Source organism: Neolamprologus multifasciatus, chromosome 11 (genome assembly GCF_963576455.1).
Source record: "Neolamprologus multifasciatus chromosome 11, fNeoMul1.2, whole genome shotgun sequence".
NCBI lineage: Eukaryota > Metazoa > Chordata > Actinopteri > Cichliformes > Cichlidae > Neolamprologus > Neolamprologus multifasciatus.
Genome location: NC_140449.1, coordinates 26,178,874 through 26,196,164, shown reverse-complemented (window position 1 = coordinate 26,196,164; position 17,291 = coordinate 26,178,874). Strand labels below are relative to the sequence as shown.

General features: G+C 39.3%; 1 protein-coding gene across 6 annotated transcripts in view; it reads left to right on the top strand.

The window, feature by feature from the left end:
* The window catches only part of LOC146508631 (uncharacterized), a 65,001-nt gene that overhangs the window by 11,074 nt on the left and 36,636 nt on the right, over positions 1-17,291 (top strand). For 5 of the 6 annotated variants that reach the window (XR_014876721.1, XR_014876719.1, XR_014876718.1 and 2 more), the window contains one exon: positions 1,875-2,037. Coding sequence is in view for 1 of the 6 variants with exons in the window: in XM_085176541.1 (XP_085032667.1) it covers positions 1,875-2,037 (163 nt within the window). In the remaining 5 variants the exon portion in view is untranslated. Of the gene's footprint in view, positions 1-1,874; positions 2,038-7,897; positions 11,360-17,291 lie in introns of those variants that run through there. The other variant, XR_014876720.1, reaches the window with a different exon arrangement.

The window sequence follows — 17,291 nt, the reverse complement described above, 5'->3', positions numbered from 1 at the left end:
GGTGTCTTTAGTCAGGCTCAGGATAGTTTGCTTGGGCAAACAAAAACGAGTGACAAGCTCGCTGCTGTGTATTTTCCACGGGTTTGTGTGATCTCTACAAACACTTTCCCTTTTCTCTTTCCCTGAGAAGGCTAGCACACAAATTGTGAACTATGCTCTCCTTTTTTGTTTTTCTTTTTTTGGTTGAGTGTAACTAATCAAAGCAAGTGTCAGTGATCGTTACCATGGTAACATCAGTCTTAAGCTTTACTTAGCCTGGGGGTAAGTTGTCAATATTTATTTGGTGCTAAATTAAGACAGGTCTAGCCCTACAGGCCTGTCTAAGTATCCTTGTGAAACCATCCATCCGTCCATTCTCTTCCACTTATCCAATTCAGGGTCACCAGAGGGATGGACTCTGGTATTTGGTATTTGACACATGGAGGTAAAAAGCATTGGGAATGCTGAACGTATAAAACCTTGTGCCTATTATATTAGCTGTTATGAGACCTTTCATCTCATTTTACTTGTGTAAATACAGATGCTGGAGTTTTGGGTTTTTTTACGAAACCCTCACATATTTGGCCCTTACACCCAAGGAGGAAGAGAACAACCAATAGTTGGAATGAGGTTCAAAGGCTTTTGTATTCCTGCTAAAAAAGCAACTTAATTGACACCTCAGTTCGAAGGTAGGGACAGGCAGTTCTCCAAGATGCTTGGAAGACACGGGTGATAAAGAAAAGAAAGACCTGCATGTGGTCTTTCTAGACCTAGCCAGTGCGTTTGGGTCAGTGCTACATGAAGTACTGTGACTGCATATGAGTTCTCAAGCGTTCCAGAGAGCATAGCTGCCCAAGCCTTGAGAGGATGCCACTGAGGAGGCAGATGAAAGGCAGAAACTGTGATACGTAACCATAGCCTTTATATTGTGCTATGCTCTCATGGATTTTAACATCTGGTCTTATTAATCAGTCGAATTCAGAACTTATGAAGAAAAAGGTAGAACAGGTCATCCAGTAATCAAAGGGTTGGTGTTTCAATCCCTGTATGGCTAAGCCTCCAGTCTGCATGCCTAAGAATCTTTGGGATGCTGAACCCCAAGTTGGTCTTCTATGCATTTATATGAATGTGCGTGAATTTTAGATGGAAAGCAGTTAAGCGTAGAAAAAGTGCTTGTATAGGTGAATGTTATAGAAAAGCGCTATTTATCAATTAGGCTGTTTACTACTTTTGCCAAGTTCTCCAAGCTTTTCCTCCTGTCTCTGTATCAGTTGCCCTCAAACAGTGATGAGGGACAGGTTTGTCCTATTTTTTTATTGTCAGTGACATCAGGAGAATGCAAAATTTGTGGGAGAATAGTCACAACGTGTCTGAAGCATTTTTTTTCCCCAGCTTAAGTCGTACATGTGGATTTACTTCTTTGTATGTTGCCAGGTTCAAATTCATTCAGTCTTTCTTTTAACACAGACCATGAAACGTCTGCGTATTGTTTCCTATTAAAGTACTTATAAAGTATTATACACAAAACATTCATAAAAAACTGTTATCATGGATGCACTCCCCCCGCCCACAAAACAAAACATGATTTTCATGCGCAAGAATTCTGTGATCATCTCTATCGTTTGAGTCCGAGACTTTTTTGGCAAACTACTTCCAACAAGTTCCCGCAGTGACACGTTTGACCTATTAAAATTCAGGGGAGGACATTTCATTTATCTTAGCTTGGTCTGGCAGCAGTGAGAGAACAAGACCGTGCATGACAAAAAAAAAAAGATGGAAAAAACTTTGGGAGTAAAACTTCAAGTTATGGGTGAGCAGGTCAAGCTGCACTGCTAACGACAGCCACCGACCCTGAGCTCGCCCTGAGTTACCCTTCACCTTCCTCTGCTCCCCAGCCCAACTCACCTTTGCCCTGGGAGAGAAATGGAGTCTGAGATAGAAGAGGAGGGAGGATTGAGGGAAGGATGGAGAAGAGATCCCCCTCAACATAATGATAACCGCAGAGATCTGGCCACCGTCCCCCACCGGCCCCTGGACACTCAGCCCCGCGGCCCCCAGGTCAGCTCAGCACATTATACTCGCTCTCTCCTCCTGAACTCTCTGACTCTACATTTACATACCCACCACTTTTTTTTCCCTATTACTTTTTCTCTTTTTTTCCCTAGTTTGCTATATTTCACCTCCTTTTTTTTCCACTACACCTCATTTTCTTTTCAGTTTCTCCCTGAACTCCTCCCTTTCTCCTCTTTGTCTTTTGCATTTCATCTGTGCAGACCATGCGCTGTGCGTGTATGTGTGTGAATGTGTAATAATTACCATTTAGAATACTAGTAGATCTCTGAGGGAGGGAGCACAAGTTTGCCAACGCTCAGGCATGGTGGGAGCTGTTTGGTTTGTGTTTAGGTGCCCTTGGTGTGCTCTGCAGAGGAATCAGAATTTCCTTGACTTTTGACCGTTGTTCTCCCCAGGGGGGCGGCGGGTGGGATAAAAGGGCACAGACTGACTTCCATTTGCCGTTTAAAGACCCATATGGAAAATATAAATTGGTAGCAGCAGGAAAGACTGAAACCATTGGCATTCCGGGCATCCAGCATTTGAATTCATGAGGTTGTGTTGTGTCTCTGCCCACTTCTCGATTGGAATATTTAAGAACGCGTCACACGGGGAAAGATGGATAGAGATGTCGGCAGTGCTTGCTTCTGTCATTGTTTTTTGTCCGAACCTCTTTCTGAATATTTACTCTGTTTCTTGGTAATATCTGATACATAAACAGAATAAATGTTGACAGCTACGATGTGTTGATTTAGGATCAACAGAGTGCTTTCTATATTTACAAATTGCTGAAGCCTGGGGAAAAGCTTGTACATCCAAAATCGTGTTTGTTTTTATACATTTATTGGTGACATCCGGGAGATGTGCTCATCAAGACAAACTTACATAATGTTCATCATTAAGGAAACATAACTAGTGGAAATAAGTCGGCAGCAAACTATTTCCACAACAAGACATCTTGATCTTTTCTACAGTGTTTAATATGGCAAATATACTTGCTTTCAAAAAGTGTAATCCTTCTAGTTTTTAACCCTTAACAACCTATGAATGACCTGTTCTCTGTTCATTTTTTACGAGCTGACGGTCTGGCAACAGTGAGTGCTGACGTCAGCTTTTTTTTGTTTTTGTTTTTTTAAATCCCTAATCTGCATTGCTTTCATTTAAACTGATGTCAGCATTGTTAATTTGGAAAATCTAATGTAGTATATTAAACTTTTTGTGTCATTGTGCAGTCGTATAATGTTGTATTGGAAAACATAATGCTTTAAAGGGCTCAAAAAAGACCCAGTAACTAGTATGTTGTTTTCAAGTTTGGAGATGATCCAATGGAAACTAATGCTCTTTACTAATTCGTGTAACCTTGACCTTGTACCTTGAAACATTGCCTATATATGTATGTATGTATTTTTTTTAATCTTTACCCATATGACTTGAGCTAAATTTGCTGAAGCTGCTATAAGCTTCAAAAATACCGGCAGCCACCAATGCTGCATCTATCCTGTCTGTGCAGTTTGCAAAGTGCTGATGTTGTGTTTGTAGGATCTTGTATGTCCATATCGCCGCTTAAAGACAAACAACAACAAGCTTAATGATAAAGAAAGAAAAAAGCATTGATATATTTTTTCTCTGTTCTATCTGCCTGTTTTGTAAATAATTCTTGAACTGTTATAATATAAGTAAAAAAAATGTAATTGTAATGTGATTACTGAATGTAGTATTTAGTTATTTAGGATTTAGTATAGCTAGTGTAGTTCAATTATTGTGTTACTAAAAATAGTAATGTGATCACAGTAACTCATTTTACCCAACACTTCCAGTGGACAGTAAATTAAAAAAAACAAACAAACAAACAGAATAATAATTGTAATAATTTGTCTGTCTAAAAAAAAAAAAAAATTATGTATTTTATATATAGGTTTTTCAGCTATTTCTTTTGCGAAAGAACTCAAGATTTTTAAATATTTTTTTCCACTTAGATGGCCACACTATGTCGAAATAACCCGTAACTAGTTGATAAAAAAAGCAACACTTCCATGCAACACATTTACAGATGCCATAAGGCAGTGTCATGTTGACACTGTAATAGATTTCGTGTCTTACCACACTTGACTAGCAGAAGGTGGTGGCTGAATGGAGTAAGGCTTGGTAGATGGATGAGCAGAGTATAGTATATACTGTGTGTGTGTTTGTGCTAAGTCGTAGACTGACTGTTTGGCTTACTGGAGGAAGAAGTTCTGTGTGGTTCGTGGGACCACAGACCAACTGACCTTGTGGATCATAACTGCCACCAGGGGTCACAGCCAGCCAGCTAGAGAGAGAGAGCGAACAAAGCTTGATGATGCCCCATTTTCTCCATCTCACCCTCCTTATGTCACTGCTATCAGTTTAAATGGAGCATTATGCAAAATGAAGATGATTTTGGCTTCAGGGGGTGTGATGGGGAGAATTGCGGGTTAATGTAGGGGAGAAAAGAAAAAAAGATGGGGATTTTGTAAGGTGGGGAAAAAAGGGTGAAAACAATAGTATGAGGTTCTGGGGTTTGGTGGGAGGTGCTGGTGGGGGATAAGGGGTATAAGAGGGTTAATATAAGTGACAAGTGAGTGTTTCATTCTATCTAAACCACCCTCCTAGACAGGTAACTCACTTAGAGAATTTGCTGAATGAGGCAGTCAGGCTATTGGGAAAGATCGTCACTCCAGTGTCTGTCTCAATATCTGCCAGAGGCGACACAGGACCCCGGGGTCCAGCCTTCCCATATAAAAGCCCACCTGAGAGCCAGCACAATAAAGGCCACTCAGCCAGATGCAATATACCACAAAGAGAATTTCCTGAAAAACTTGATTTAAGCTGGAAAGAAATTGAAAGTTATTTGCAAATAGTGATTTCCTAAAATCATATACCCCAGGTTGACTTAGGAGAGTCATTCATATAAAATTGACTGTTATCTACAAACTAAATGGATTTAGTTTCACCTGACTCAAAAGAAAAAGTTATTGGAAAACACTTAGCTAGGTCTCTCGTCTCTTCCTGTGCACTGTTGAGGGAGACTGCAGCACAGCATATACCCTCAGAGGACTTTCCATTTCCATTGCGTACACTGTTTTGAAAGGGACCAAATCTCAGACTTCCCTTTAAGTTTATTCTACCTGCCATGAGTCCAAAATGCGATTACCTAAAATTGTTGTAATTGTATCTCGGTCATGTGTTCAGCAACAGTGAATTCCCGACTTCTTTAATATTGACTGTGTGTCTCTGTTGATTGTGTGAAATGTATGCAGCTGGGCTATTTTGTCAAATACAGCAGTAAAGTAATTAGTCTGACTCGTTGTAAACAATACATTTTTTATATGGAGCTTACATTAATACTTCAAAGACATGTATTTTATATTGCATTTTTTTTTTTTTTTGCTTTAAATATGGAGGAGATGTAAAAATGAATTACAGGTGAAAAACAGTTTACAAGAAAGTTTTTTGTTGAAAGTTTTTTAGTTGATTATTGATTTATCTTTTTTTTTTTTATTTTTTTTTTTTAAATTCACTTGTAAACTTCTCCCAAGCTCTTTATAACACAACAATATAATATCTCGCAGTATCTACATAAGATATTTGACTGCCCTTGTCATGTAAAGACACAGGAAAAGTGCAGTCCTCTGTTTAAAAGTAATTTGAACTTCCTGTCGATGTGCTGATGAGGCTGCAGAGATCCCCCTGGGGTGTGTTAAATAGTTTCTGTGTATCACTATTACAGAGGTTAACAATTATTTTCTCCCTTGAAATGAGGGGCATTGACCCTAATATGAGGCCACTTAACATCCATAATAAGATGATAATTGGCCAATGATGACGGCCTTGCCCCTCCCCCACCACCATTGCCGTCAGTTAATTGTAATAGATTACCTGTGTATTAGTTACATTCATCATTTCCAAAATAAAGCACGGGGAGATGTGTGTGTGTGTGCTTTGTACACTAGGATCTGTATTTGACTGATTATCAGTGGGGGCAGGGTGACTGAGACTTGAGATAATAATACTTCAAATCATTTCCTCCTTCTCCATCCTGATATTTTCTTTTTACGCTCAATGCCCCACTTCCTCACATGCGCGGTTCACTGATGACTGTCGTAATTGCGTGTTCACGGGCTCGATTTCCCCCGAGGGGTTCCCCAAATTAAAAGAAGTCAACCCACTCTTCCCTCATCTCCCTTTTCTCTAGCACCCTGTTTTACGCACACATAAACACGTACACAGACGTACACACACAATCTCGCACACACTTTATCTCTCCCCCTTCTTGTTCTCTCTTACAATCCTGCTCCAGGGATGCCATGCTTATTTGAATGGAACTTTCTTGTCTTTTTTCTTCTTCCTTTTCAAGCCGCGTGTCACTAATGAATAAATAAAACACACACAAGCAGTGGATTGACTTTCATGCATGGGTGCACTGGCTTTGATGAGACACCCCCCCCTTCTCCAATCCTTAGACAAGCTGCTGAGGACAGTCACTCTCTGCTCTGTTAGGCTGCTGTTAAACATTTGTTCTGTATTCAGATGATTCACATTTTCAAGTTTGCACGTCCTCCCCACCTAAGGTCAAATAACTGTAAAGACAAAGAAATTCAAATTTTCATTTCTTGTTTAACAGGACACTTAGAATAATCTCATCTATTAATCTGGTGCTCTAGACTGGTACTCTAGATGCTCTGGATTTGCAGCAATCCAGAGCATGCAAAATTCTGTGCTGCACGCGTGGTGATTATTGCAAAGACTATAAAAACTGCAGCAGCAGATGCTGTGGTTTGCTTTAGGATAAAGTGAGAGTGAGCACTGGCAGTGATAGCTACCAGAGATCAAAGCCTGCAGAAACCAAAAGCAAATTCAAGGACAAGGTCAATCTTGTGCCACGGTTTAGTTGTGAAGTGATGACAGGGAGTCGCACGCACCAAAACAGATTCAAAGAGCTTAAGAACAGATTTCTGCTTTACACCTGGATAATGATTGAAAATAACTTTGATGCTTTTTATGCATGACGTAGAATGTTATTTTGTAAAGGAGCTGCTTGTTTATTCTTAGTTTTTGTTGTGAAAGTGTTTTTGCATTGAACAAAAAGGAACTGTCTATGGAGAGTAGCCTTTACTAGTATTTGGGAACCAATGCCAGCGGTTTGTGCCCTCTTAACTGCCAAGGGCCTGGCGTGCTGAGCAGGGCAGAGGGATCCTGGCACTAATTAGCTTGTAATGGCATCATAAATTATGGACAAATCAAGGCGGTGCATCAGACAGACGCTTTAATGAAAAGTTGTAATGGGTCACCCATGGAGGCCTGAGGGCTGAGGTCCTCTCGCCTGCCAGGGTTATCCATCACATCACAGCTAGCAACAGGATTGGATCCACAGACCGATTCAGAGACTGCATGTGTTGTCTGGAGGCTAAAGTTTTCATTCTCTGTTTTTCTTTCTTTTCTCCAGCGTTACCTGTTTGATTGCTGTGTCACATTTAAGTTTGTCACCCGTGCTGAGCTGATATTGGATATCCAAGCGAAGCAATCTTCTCTCCATTCAGCATTGTGACATCACCTTGCGTCATATTTAAATCCATGTATGCACATAGAGCTTCTCACACATGTCCACACACCACGCATGCATGACTTGTGATGATTGTTCCTACACAGAGGGGACCTATCTTTCAGAATGAAATCTTTGAAGAATTGAACATCAATTTCTGAAACGAGTGGTCAAATAAAACCGTTTTGGGACTTATTGATGTTTCTTTTGTCCCTCTGTGCAAAATGCAATAGGGTTCTGGCCATGGCTGCCAGATGAGTGTCTGAGAATCATTAGCAAAGCTGATTTGATTTACGTCCTGTGTAGATGGGGCCATCCAAATGATCTGCCTCACCATGGCCATCATCAATCACCGCCAACCAGAGGGCACAGCCAACACGCATGGGAAAGAGAGCGGGTTGGCACACCAAAGCACCCACAGGGCTGTGAGCATGTGTGGGCACATGTGTACAGACTATACAAATGTACATTTCGTAAATGTTTGTGTGTGATTGTTCCCATGTGTATTTGAGTAGATTTGTGTGTGTGTGTGTGTGTGTGTGTGTGTGTGTGTGTGTGTGTGTGTGTGTGTGTGTGTGTGTGTGTGTGTGTGTGTTTGCTCGTGTGTTTGTATAGGGAGGCGGTGGAGGGTTTGTGTGTGTGTGTGTGCATGCATGTATGATTGAGACTGAATTTGTGAATATTACTAACATTTAATGATAAATTTATGTTACTTTGTAATAGCAGCTATTTTTCAAGAAAGTAAAATCTTGTTGGTTGGTCTGTGATACTTTTATCTCAAACCTTTTGGATTCCCTGCACAGATGAAGGGTTGTAAAATGATTTGGTATCATGCATGTATGCAGTTGACTGTTTCTCTTTTGACCACAAAAGGACAAGTACATCTTCACTGTGTCTTCTCAGCAGCTGGATAGCCACTAGTTTACCCATATGGAAAAGAAATTGTAAAAACTTATAAAAGACTTGAATAAGATGTGGCCTACTTCATACTACTTTTCTCGCTCACTATGTATTAACAGACCTCTCTGTATTGAATCATATCTGTTATTAATCTCTGTCTCTCTTCCACAGCATGTCTTTTATCCTGTCTTCCTTCTCTCACCCCAACCGGTCGCAGCAGATGGCCGCCCCTCCCTGAGCCTGGTTCTGCCGGAGGTTTCTTCCTGTTAAAAGGGAGTTTTTCCTTCCCACTGTCGCCAAAGTGCTTGCTCATAGGGGGTCATATGATTGTTGGGTTTTTCTCTGTATCTATGAAGCGCCTTGAGGCGACTTTTGTTGTGATTTGGCGCTATATAAATAAAATTGAATTGAATTGAATATAGTGAATCATAAGGCTTATATGATTTACTCATGAAAGTGGTCACTTTCTCATTACTTTCATATATTGTTTTAGTAAGTATCCAAAACATACAAGTTTCATTTATATAATTTTTCAAGGGATCTTATATCTGTTTTCACTCTTGTATGCTTTTCATACAAGTTTCACACAAGACAGATACAAACTTTATAAGATTTATATGTATCTTTTCCATATGGGTAACTAACTCTCTGATAGAGAATGAATATTGGTGCGATTATGACGATGTCTATGCAATAACATACAATAGCTGTTGCTAATTGTGGCTTATAATTTAAAAAAAAAAAGGGAATAATAAACATAAACCCAACTACATATTTTGTGTATCTGCAATAAATAAGCAGGACCGTACTGAGCATAAGCCCTATTGGTGGGTCATTTATTACAACCCCCCAAGACTGCCAAGAGTTGGTACTGCTTCACGTACTGACATTTCTGCATAACAAATCATCTATCCAACCCTAACCAAGTAAATACAACTAGCCAATCAGATAAGGGATAAGTTTGTCTTTTTAAACGAGGAGCAAGCCATAAAGCCATCATTAGGGCTGGGCGATATGATCTAAAATCCATATCACGGTATAATTTGAAGCATGTGCGATAACAATATATATAGCGATATATTATTTTCTTCTGTATAACGTATTTTACACACCATAAGGTGTGTAAAATCTTATGGTTAAAACTTAAAATCCTTTAATTTTCTCAAAAATCGACAGTGCTTTATGTATGAATTCTGGTTGTGCTTACTGACCTCGAACCAATTTTATGTAGTACACAGCCACAGAAATCTGTCAAAAACGTTTTAGAACGACTTTGGTAAGCTATGAAGCCGCACTGCTTGATGGATTGTCGGAGCGTTACGGCTGCCGTAGTCAGGAGCCTTACGGAGTAATCTGGGTCCAAAACTCCGTCTACTTCAGGTCCCAAAGTCAAACGAACACTGCGGCATCACTGAGAGTTAAACTGTCTAAATTCTGTCATCTTTAATAAAATGATTAGTGTTGCTGCTTTACCAGGTGTAACAATTAAGTTTAACATCCAGACATCCATGAAAACAGAATTTATTAAATTGAACAGAGTTAGAAGTTAGCAGGTTAGCTCGCTAGTTTCCACCTAAACATGATATGCCATGTTCTGACTGAGAGATTTCTGAAAAAATGAAAACGTACAGCTCTTCTATCACTTCCAACATAAATGAAGACAGAAAACTAAACAGCAGTGACTTTTGTAGGTTACTGAAGTCAGAGTAGCTGGTATATAATGATGTCCTACGTTATCGCTAGCAAAACAGCCATGTTAGCATAACATTAGCACAGTGAAGCTGAAGGATGAACTTTAACTTTTTTCCACTCAATAAAAGTTAGCGTGAGGGTTCCTGGTGGTTAGGGACAAATGCAATTGCATGGCACGATGCTATAAACATACCAAACTTCAGTCAGGAGAACAACTGAGATAATCCATCCACAATACAAGGTTAGTCATTAATATACTGCAACAACATGGGAGTAGAGCAGCTGCAAGAGAATTCAGCATTAATGAATCAATGGTAGTGAAGTGGAGGAAGCACAGTTTTTGGCTTTCCCCATATTTCAAAAGTGCTTCGTCTCTTTGCTATTACTGTCGCCCGGCATAATTTGCAGATGATGTTGTTTGCAGCCACTGCAATGCTTTTGACCAAAACAGGCGCAGCTCAATGACACCATCAACATGTGCTATCGCGGTAGAGCGGTATAGTCACAATCTCTACCTTTGGCCAAATTTATCGTTTAATTTATCGTTCCTACCGTATACCGTTTATACTGCCCACCCCCTAGCCATCATCTTCAGTGTCCTGTCATGTCACCTTTTTGTAGTATTGACAGAATATTTGACAGAGTACACCAACACAGTAGCTGTTCGTTGTGTAGGAATGCCCAAAATCTGGCTATTTCAAGCGAAATAACATCTCATTGTACTCAACCAAAATAAAAAAGCCCTCAAAGGGTGTTGTAGACACTGAATACTAGTTCGTCACTCTCCACTTTTAAAATAAGAAACTGGATGTTAACATAACCAGAGAGGAAATTTGTATAAGTGGGACAAGGGCATCTCAGCTCAGTGTAAAGATAAAGTCCACTTATAATTCTGAATATAATTGTAATTAATATAAAACTACTGGGACTTACTAAAGAAGGGTTGGGGGTTGGTACTTGTATAGAACGTCTAGCATTTACCAAATCTATTTAGAATTCTGTCCAGTGAGTAAAATTATTTTCTAACCTGAGCACTTCTTACCTAAGGCAACTGAGTAAAATTCCCATGCTGCTCATGATATCCTGAAATCTCAGTTAAATTTTGTGCAGCTGCTAGATTAATCAAGACATTCTTATCAAATTTTCCCCTCAAAGTGCTCACCTATCCCCCCCCCCCCCCCCTTTGCTTTCAGTGCCTCTGTATATGTGTGTTTGTTTGTTTGCATGTGTATGAATTTATGTCTGTCTGACAAACTGAGTGAAGTAGTGGGTTAGTGAGAATAGGGTGCATTTCCATTTGAGGGCTCATGATTGACGGCCAGCTCCAGCTTCCCTGGGAGTATGTTGTTGCTGGCAAGAATCCATGGTGCCTTGTTCACTTACAGAGAGCTGGCACAGGTTCCACTGCACAGTGGTGCACAATTCACATGCCATCGCACTGTTGCATCAGCAATAATCTCTCAAAGCCAACGGAGACAGGGAAATGGATCAACATTTAGTTAATCGAAGTGCTTTTATCCAAGCCTCCTCCCATCGTAACCACCTCCACGCTTAAACAGCATGGCGCTTGTATTATTGGAACATGCATGCTGAAATATCTCTCTGTGATATGCAAATGAAACACTAATCCTTTAGATTGTAGGTCTATTTGCACTTTTATAGCATTCAGAATCCAGCGATTCCATTGGATTCAGGTTAAAGAAATATCAAATTAGATATGCAGTATCAAGTCCTGGATTTATTACTCAAATGTAGGACTATTTGTTTTGTTGTTTCTAATTCACTGGAGCAATAGTAATGAGCTTCACTCAATACTTTAAAATTAGTATAGCGCATGCACATACCATGGATATTAGAGACATGAATATTACACATTAGGGAGAGAAGGGTTGTCTGTGCATGTGTGCGTGTCTGTGCATGCACAGGGTGAAGGCCAAATTAGCCAGGTTGTATAAGCAATTATTGGGGCACACTCTGTACCTAAGCACCCTAATAGGTATGTAAAGAAGGCATTATTCAATTAGAGTGGTGGTTTGCTGTAGTGAGGAGCAGAGCAGTGGTGACAGCGCCGGTGTCTTCTCCTTATGAAACAACCTATTTAAGCTAAATCAACTCCCACTTAAGAGCTGCGGTAATAAGCGTGTGGCGACGCTCGCCGGCCCGCGGGGGCCCATCCGTCATGCTGTAATACGGAATCAGAATGAGTGATAACACCTAGTGCCGCTACAGCGCCTTAGCTGCTGCCGCAGGAACGGCTCTCAAACACACATAAGATAACATACACACCTGCACTGACACACTCATACACACATTGCTAGAAGCAGCAATACTGCTGGATGGCTTTGCTCATTTCCCTCTCCCACCCACCTCCTGTTCCTCCAACTTGCATATGTGGAAAGAAATTGTGTTTCTATGGATTTGCAAGTATGAGTTTCTTTCTTTCTTTTTTTTTTTTTCTTTTTTTTTGGTGGGGGGAGTTTTTGGTGTTGTCCAATGTGAGCACACTTTATCTACATATGTATCAGTTGCTCCATTTAAATTAATAAATTAATTATGTATTAAAATATTCTAATAATATGCTAACTGTTTAATATGTTTGCGTTATCAGGTGGTTTTTAAAGGCGTCACACTGCTTTTAGGTACTTCAGTCCTCAGAATTTCAATTTACAATAATAGATTAGAGTCAAAAAGCAACAAAAACAAAATTTTAAATTTTGACCTCAAACATTTAATGAACTCATAACTGCTTTTCAAAGATTGTTTTTTTTTGTTGTTATTATTTGCTGTTTCTAAAAAGCTGAGGTACTTATTATAGAATAAGGTGATTTCCAAATAATTTAAAGGCAGTACTTTATTGAAAGGAGCACGGAGATGGATCTTTTTTTTATTTGTTTCTTGAAAAATACATATGTATTATCCCAGCAACATCCCAGTGTGTTGCATCACCATGTTTGGAAAGTGAGGGTTTAGTTTACTCTAATTTTCAAAGCCAATTTTTTTTCCATTCTTGCTTGATGCTAAACAGTGTCCTCCTTTGCGTGTACTCTCTTTTAGTATGCTTCAGATGTTTTCAATAGGTGACAGGTGCAGGCAGATCAGTTTGGTGCCCAGGCTCTTTAACTACAAAACCTTGCTTTTAAAAAAACATGAAAAATGTGGTCTGTCATTGTCTTGCTGAAACAAGCAAATCTTTCCCTGATAATGACACTCTGCATTTCAGCATATGATGCTTCAAATCTAGTAGATATCATTCAAAATTATTGGGGTCTTCACAGATGTACAAATTACCCATGCCATGTCCCTCATCACGTACAGGTACAAGACTCTTTGCATTACTGTGAAAAACTAAGTACTGTACACTCTTATTGCTTTCATAAGAATTAAGAGGTTAAGTAGTAGCCAAATGCACTTGATGACTGATCATCATCATCACATGTGCCCTCCTCTATAAAAGCAGATGTTTTGGCAGCTTGCTACTCTCTAGCATTTAGGTAGTAGTTAACACGATACTACAATCTTCCCAGGAATGGATATCCAAGCAGATTCACTCCAAGGACAGACCATAATGTTCAGAGAAATTGCAAAATACCCACAAGCTACATGTCAGACTCTACAGACTTTAGTTTGCTTGGTAAATGTTAAAGCTCCTGAGAAAATGTGGTTTGTTTAGACAGGTTTGCCAGGAGAAAGCTTCTTGTCTCTAAAGAGGATTTGTTTGGAAAGTTGCATCAGAAGAAACCACAAGAACTCTGGAAAAGCACATCGCCACCTTGGCAAAAACCAAACGGCAAATCAGCACAAATGCCTCATACTAAGCATGTCAAGCACAGTGATGGTGGTGGGGTTGGGTCATGCAATAGGACAGTGATTCCAACCAGACCAGGAAATCTACAACAGAATGACTGAAGAAGAAAAGTTTCAAGGTGTTGCAATGGCACAGTCAAGGTTCAGACATCAACCGAATGAAATGCTGTGGTGCAAATGTCAATGAAGTGAAGTAACGTTGGAAAGAGGAGAGTTTGTATTTTTTTTATCCAGCACTGACTCAAGACCCAATATTAGTTTCCATTCAATATTAGTTTTCAGCCAAAAAATCTTTGTAATTTTATTTTGATGAATTTTTTTCTGAAATATTTAAACGACAGACATTCTTTCACACAGCCAAGAAACCTTGGCTCTCTTTACTTTTGAAAGACTCTGCTACTCTGGGATGTTTTTTGTGTTCATAATCATGTTACTAATAAAATAGTTTTGAGATCTTCTGTCACGTCTTTCTTTTACCATTAACAAACTTTGGCAGTCTTTTGTTAAACCGACCCCAACCTCCTTGAAATATATTTGTTTCATAAAACTTTTATTTATTTATTTTTATATATACAGCAAATTGCATACCAAATTAATTAGTTTTAAAGCTTTAAGTGTAGTAGTTTTGTTTTGATTGTTAGTTGCAAATCATTACATTGTATTTTTACTAACTTTTGGCATAGAGTCCCAAATAGGGCTGTTTGACAGGTTGATGATATCAGGGACTGATGATGTTTGGAGTAATTCAAATTTCCAATCAAGGTGATATTTAGCTTGTTTTACCATTAATGCATCATAATTATTGATAAATTCATAGTAAAATCAATCTGCGTTGCAGGTTACATGACAAAGCACTCCGGCATATTAAAAAGCAAGGCACTCATCCAACACAAGAGGCACTTGGACCAGGAAACAGTTGCTACGTCATCACTTAGCAAGCTGGTAATAATTACTTTTCATACTCACACATAATAGTTGCCCTTTAATATGTTATCTACTATATTTAAGCACACAGGTTATTTTGCACAAGTTAGTTTGCACTAATTAGTGGGTATGCACTCCACACAATGGTATACAAGATGCCAGCAGCACAGGAGAATAAAGGTCAGGGATGGAGATAGTTGGCTCCATTCACTATTTGGAATGGATAGTTCAGTTTCTTGGAATCTGCTTGCCTATCGATCTTGCTTATTGATTCCACTTTCACTTGTGCTACAATCAGCTTATTTCAGTTTGTGTCCTAAACGAGGAAAAGAGTGGCACAGTCATAGATGTGGACCTTACTTTTCTTTTTATTGCACAAAAGATTGAAGATGGGATGGTAAAGTGAAAGCTGCATCCAGAACAAAAACAACCACATTATACTGCTAACACAAATTTTGACTCTTTGCAAGCACCTGCACAGACAGCATGCTAGCACTAAGCTAGCTAAGAACCCAAAGTGATGTTACAGCTGAGTGAATGCTGACCAAAGCCCAGCAGCCTGACCCTGAACTTCAAGAGGTAACAAACAGATGAGCAGCCATATGTGTGTCCCCATTAGAATAGGGATTGTTCTTGTGTGTTGGACTGTAGCCTATGTTTTATATTGTTAAATGGGTTTTGGGTAATTTTATAGAGAAACACAAAAGTAACGTAGGGAGAAGTGTAATAAATGGCTTTTTCCTGGTAGTAATTGAGCAATGTGCTGCATTACTTTTAAGAAAAGTGTTCTGTGTAATACATAAACTTCTTTTTGTCTTTTTGAGTAACAACCCAAACACTGATCACAACAAAGAGTGCAAATAATAACATTTGACTACAGAGCATGCATTTTATTTACGTGAATGTAAGGTCTTTGACGTGATGCTTAGAGATTGACTGAAAGTGACTTTCAAAGCGGAGCCGAAGGGAACCCAATGAGAATCTGTAAGTACTCAACTAATATCGATAATTGAATCAGAAAATTCTTATCTCCCTCTCTCTCTCTCTCTCTCTCTCTCTCTCTCTCCCCCCCCCCCCCCCCCCCCCATTCACCAGTAAGATTCTGGTGAATCCTATGAAATGTTTGTAAAAGTTAGTGTAAAATAGTCACTCTAGGGCCAATGGGGATGGTGATCTTCAGCTGTCCAACAACTTTAAAAAAGAGAACCGAGGTTGTATTTGCTGAAACTCCATTACCCTGTAGGTGTATTAACTGTAGTAACATACTCACATTTGCATATTGTTCTAATGTAATAGGAAAGTTTATGCTGTGGGCACTATCCCTTCACCGAGCTTTGATCCTGACCTCCCCCCCCCCCCCCCCCCCCCAAACAAAAAACAAAACAAAAAAACAAAACAAAAAAACCCCAAAAAAAACAGTTTAAACTCTATAAAACAGTACAACTGAGTTTACTATGTTAAATGTGCTTAGAGACAAAACTCTGAATTTCCTTTAGAGAGTCTTGAAGCAGTAGTTATTAAGTCAGTTACACAATGTAAAATGTTGTTGTACTATTTGGCTCATTAGATTTGCAGGGAACAGTAAATTAAGAAGCAGCTCTGGAGCTGGCAGAAACTGGAAGGAAAAGCCACACATTGGTGTAAACAAAGTCAACCTTAAAAGTCCATAAAGTTGGGAAGACGATCAACTTTGACAGCACTGCCTTAAGAAAAGCCACATATGCACTGCCCACATCACAGACCCACTGGTTCATGAAGCTGTTTTTTTTTTTTTTTTTTCAATAAACTCTTGCATGGCTGTAAATGATGCCCTGGGGGTAAAACATTGTGCCATATGTGACCCATTGCTGGCTAATGTTATGTTTTTTATAAAAGAATGTATCAAATTCTTAAAGCGTTCTAATCAATCATAAATCAACCCTATGTAGTGGATGCTCTGCCTTAGACTTTCATCCTATCAGTGGGACTGCATTATTTAAGGTTTCTACTATACATGTTCTTCTACTCACCACCAGCCTGTATGCAGATAAAACTTATTACCAAGAAACACCAAAACAAATGCAAACAAACAGAAAAACGGGTACTTTCTAGAGTTTAATTATGGATAGTTGAATGTACAGATGAAAACAACAACAGATCATCTACAGTGATGAAAACAGAGGAGGGGAAAACACAGTCAATAAGCGGCATGCTTGAAACATTTGAGAAGCCTGATTTCATGGGCATCCTTCGTTCTTTTTTTTTTTTTATCTCTTGTTTGTTTTTCTGCTGCATTCATCCCCCATCTCTCTCTCTTTCTCTAGCTGACTCTTTCCTTGCTCTCTCTATCTCCATGGCTCATCAGTGTGGTTGTTCATCGGTAATGACTCCCACTGTGGCA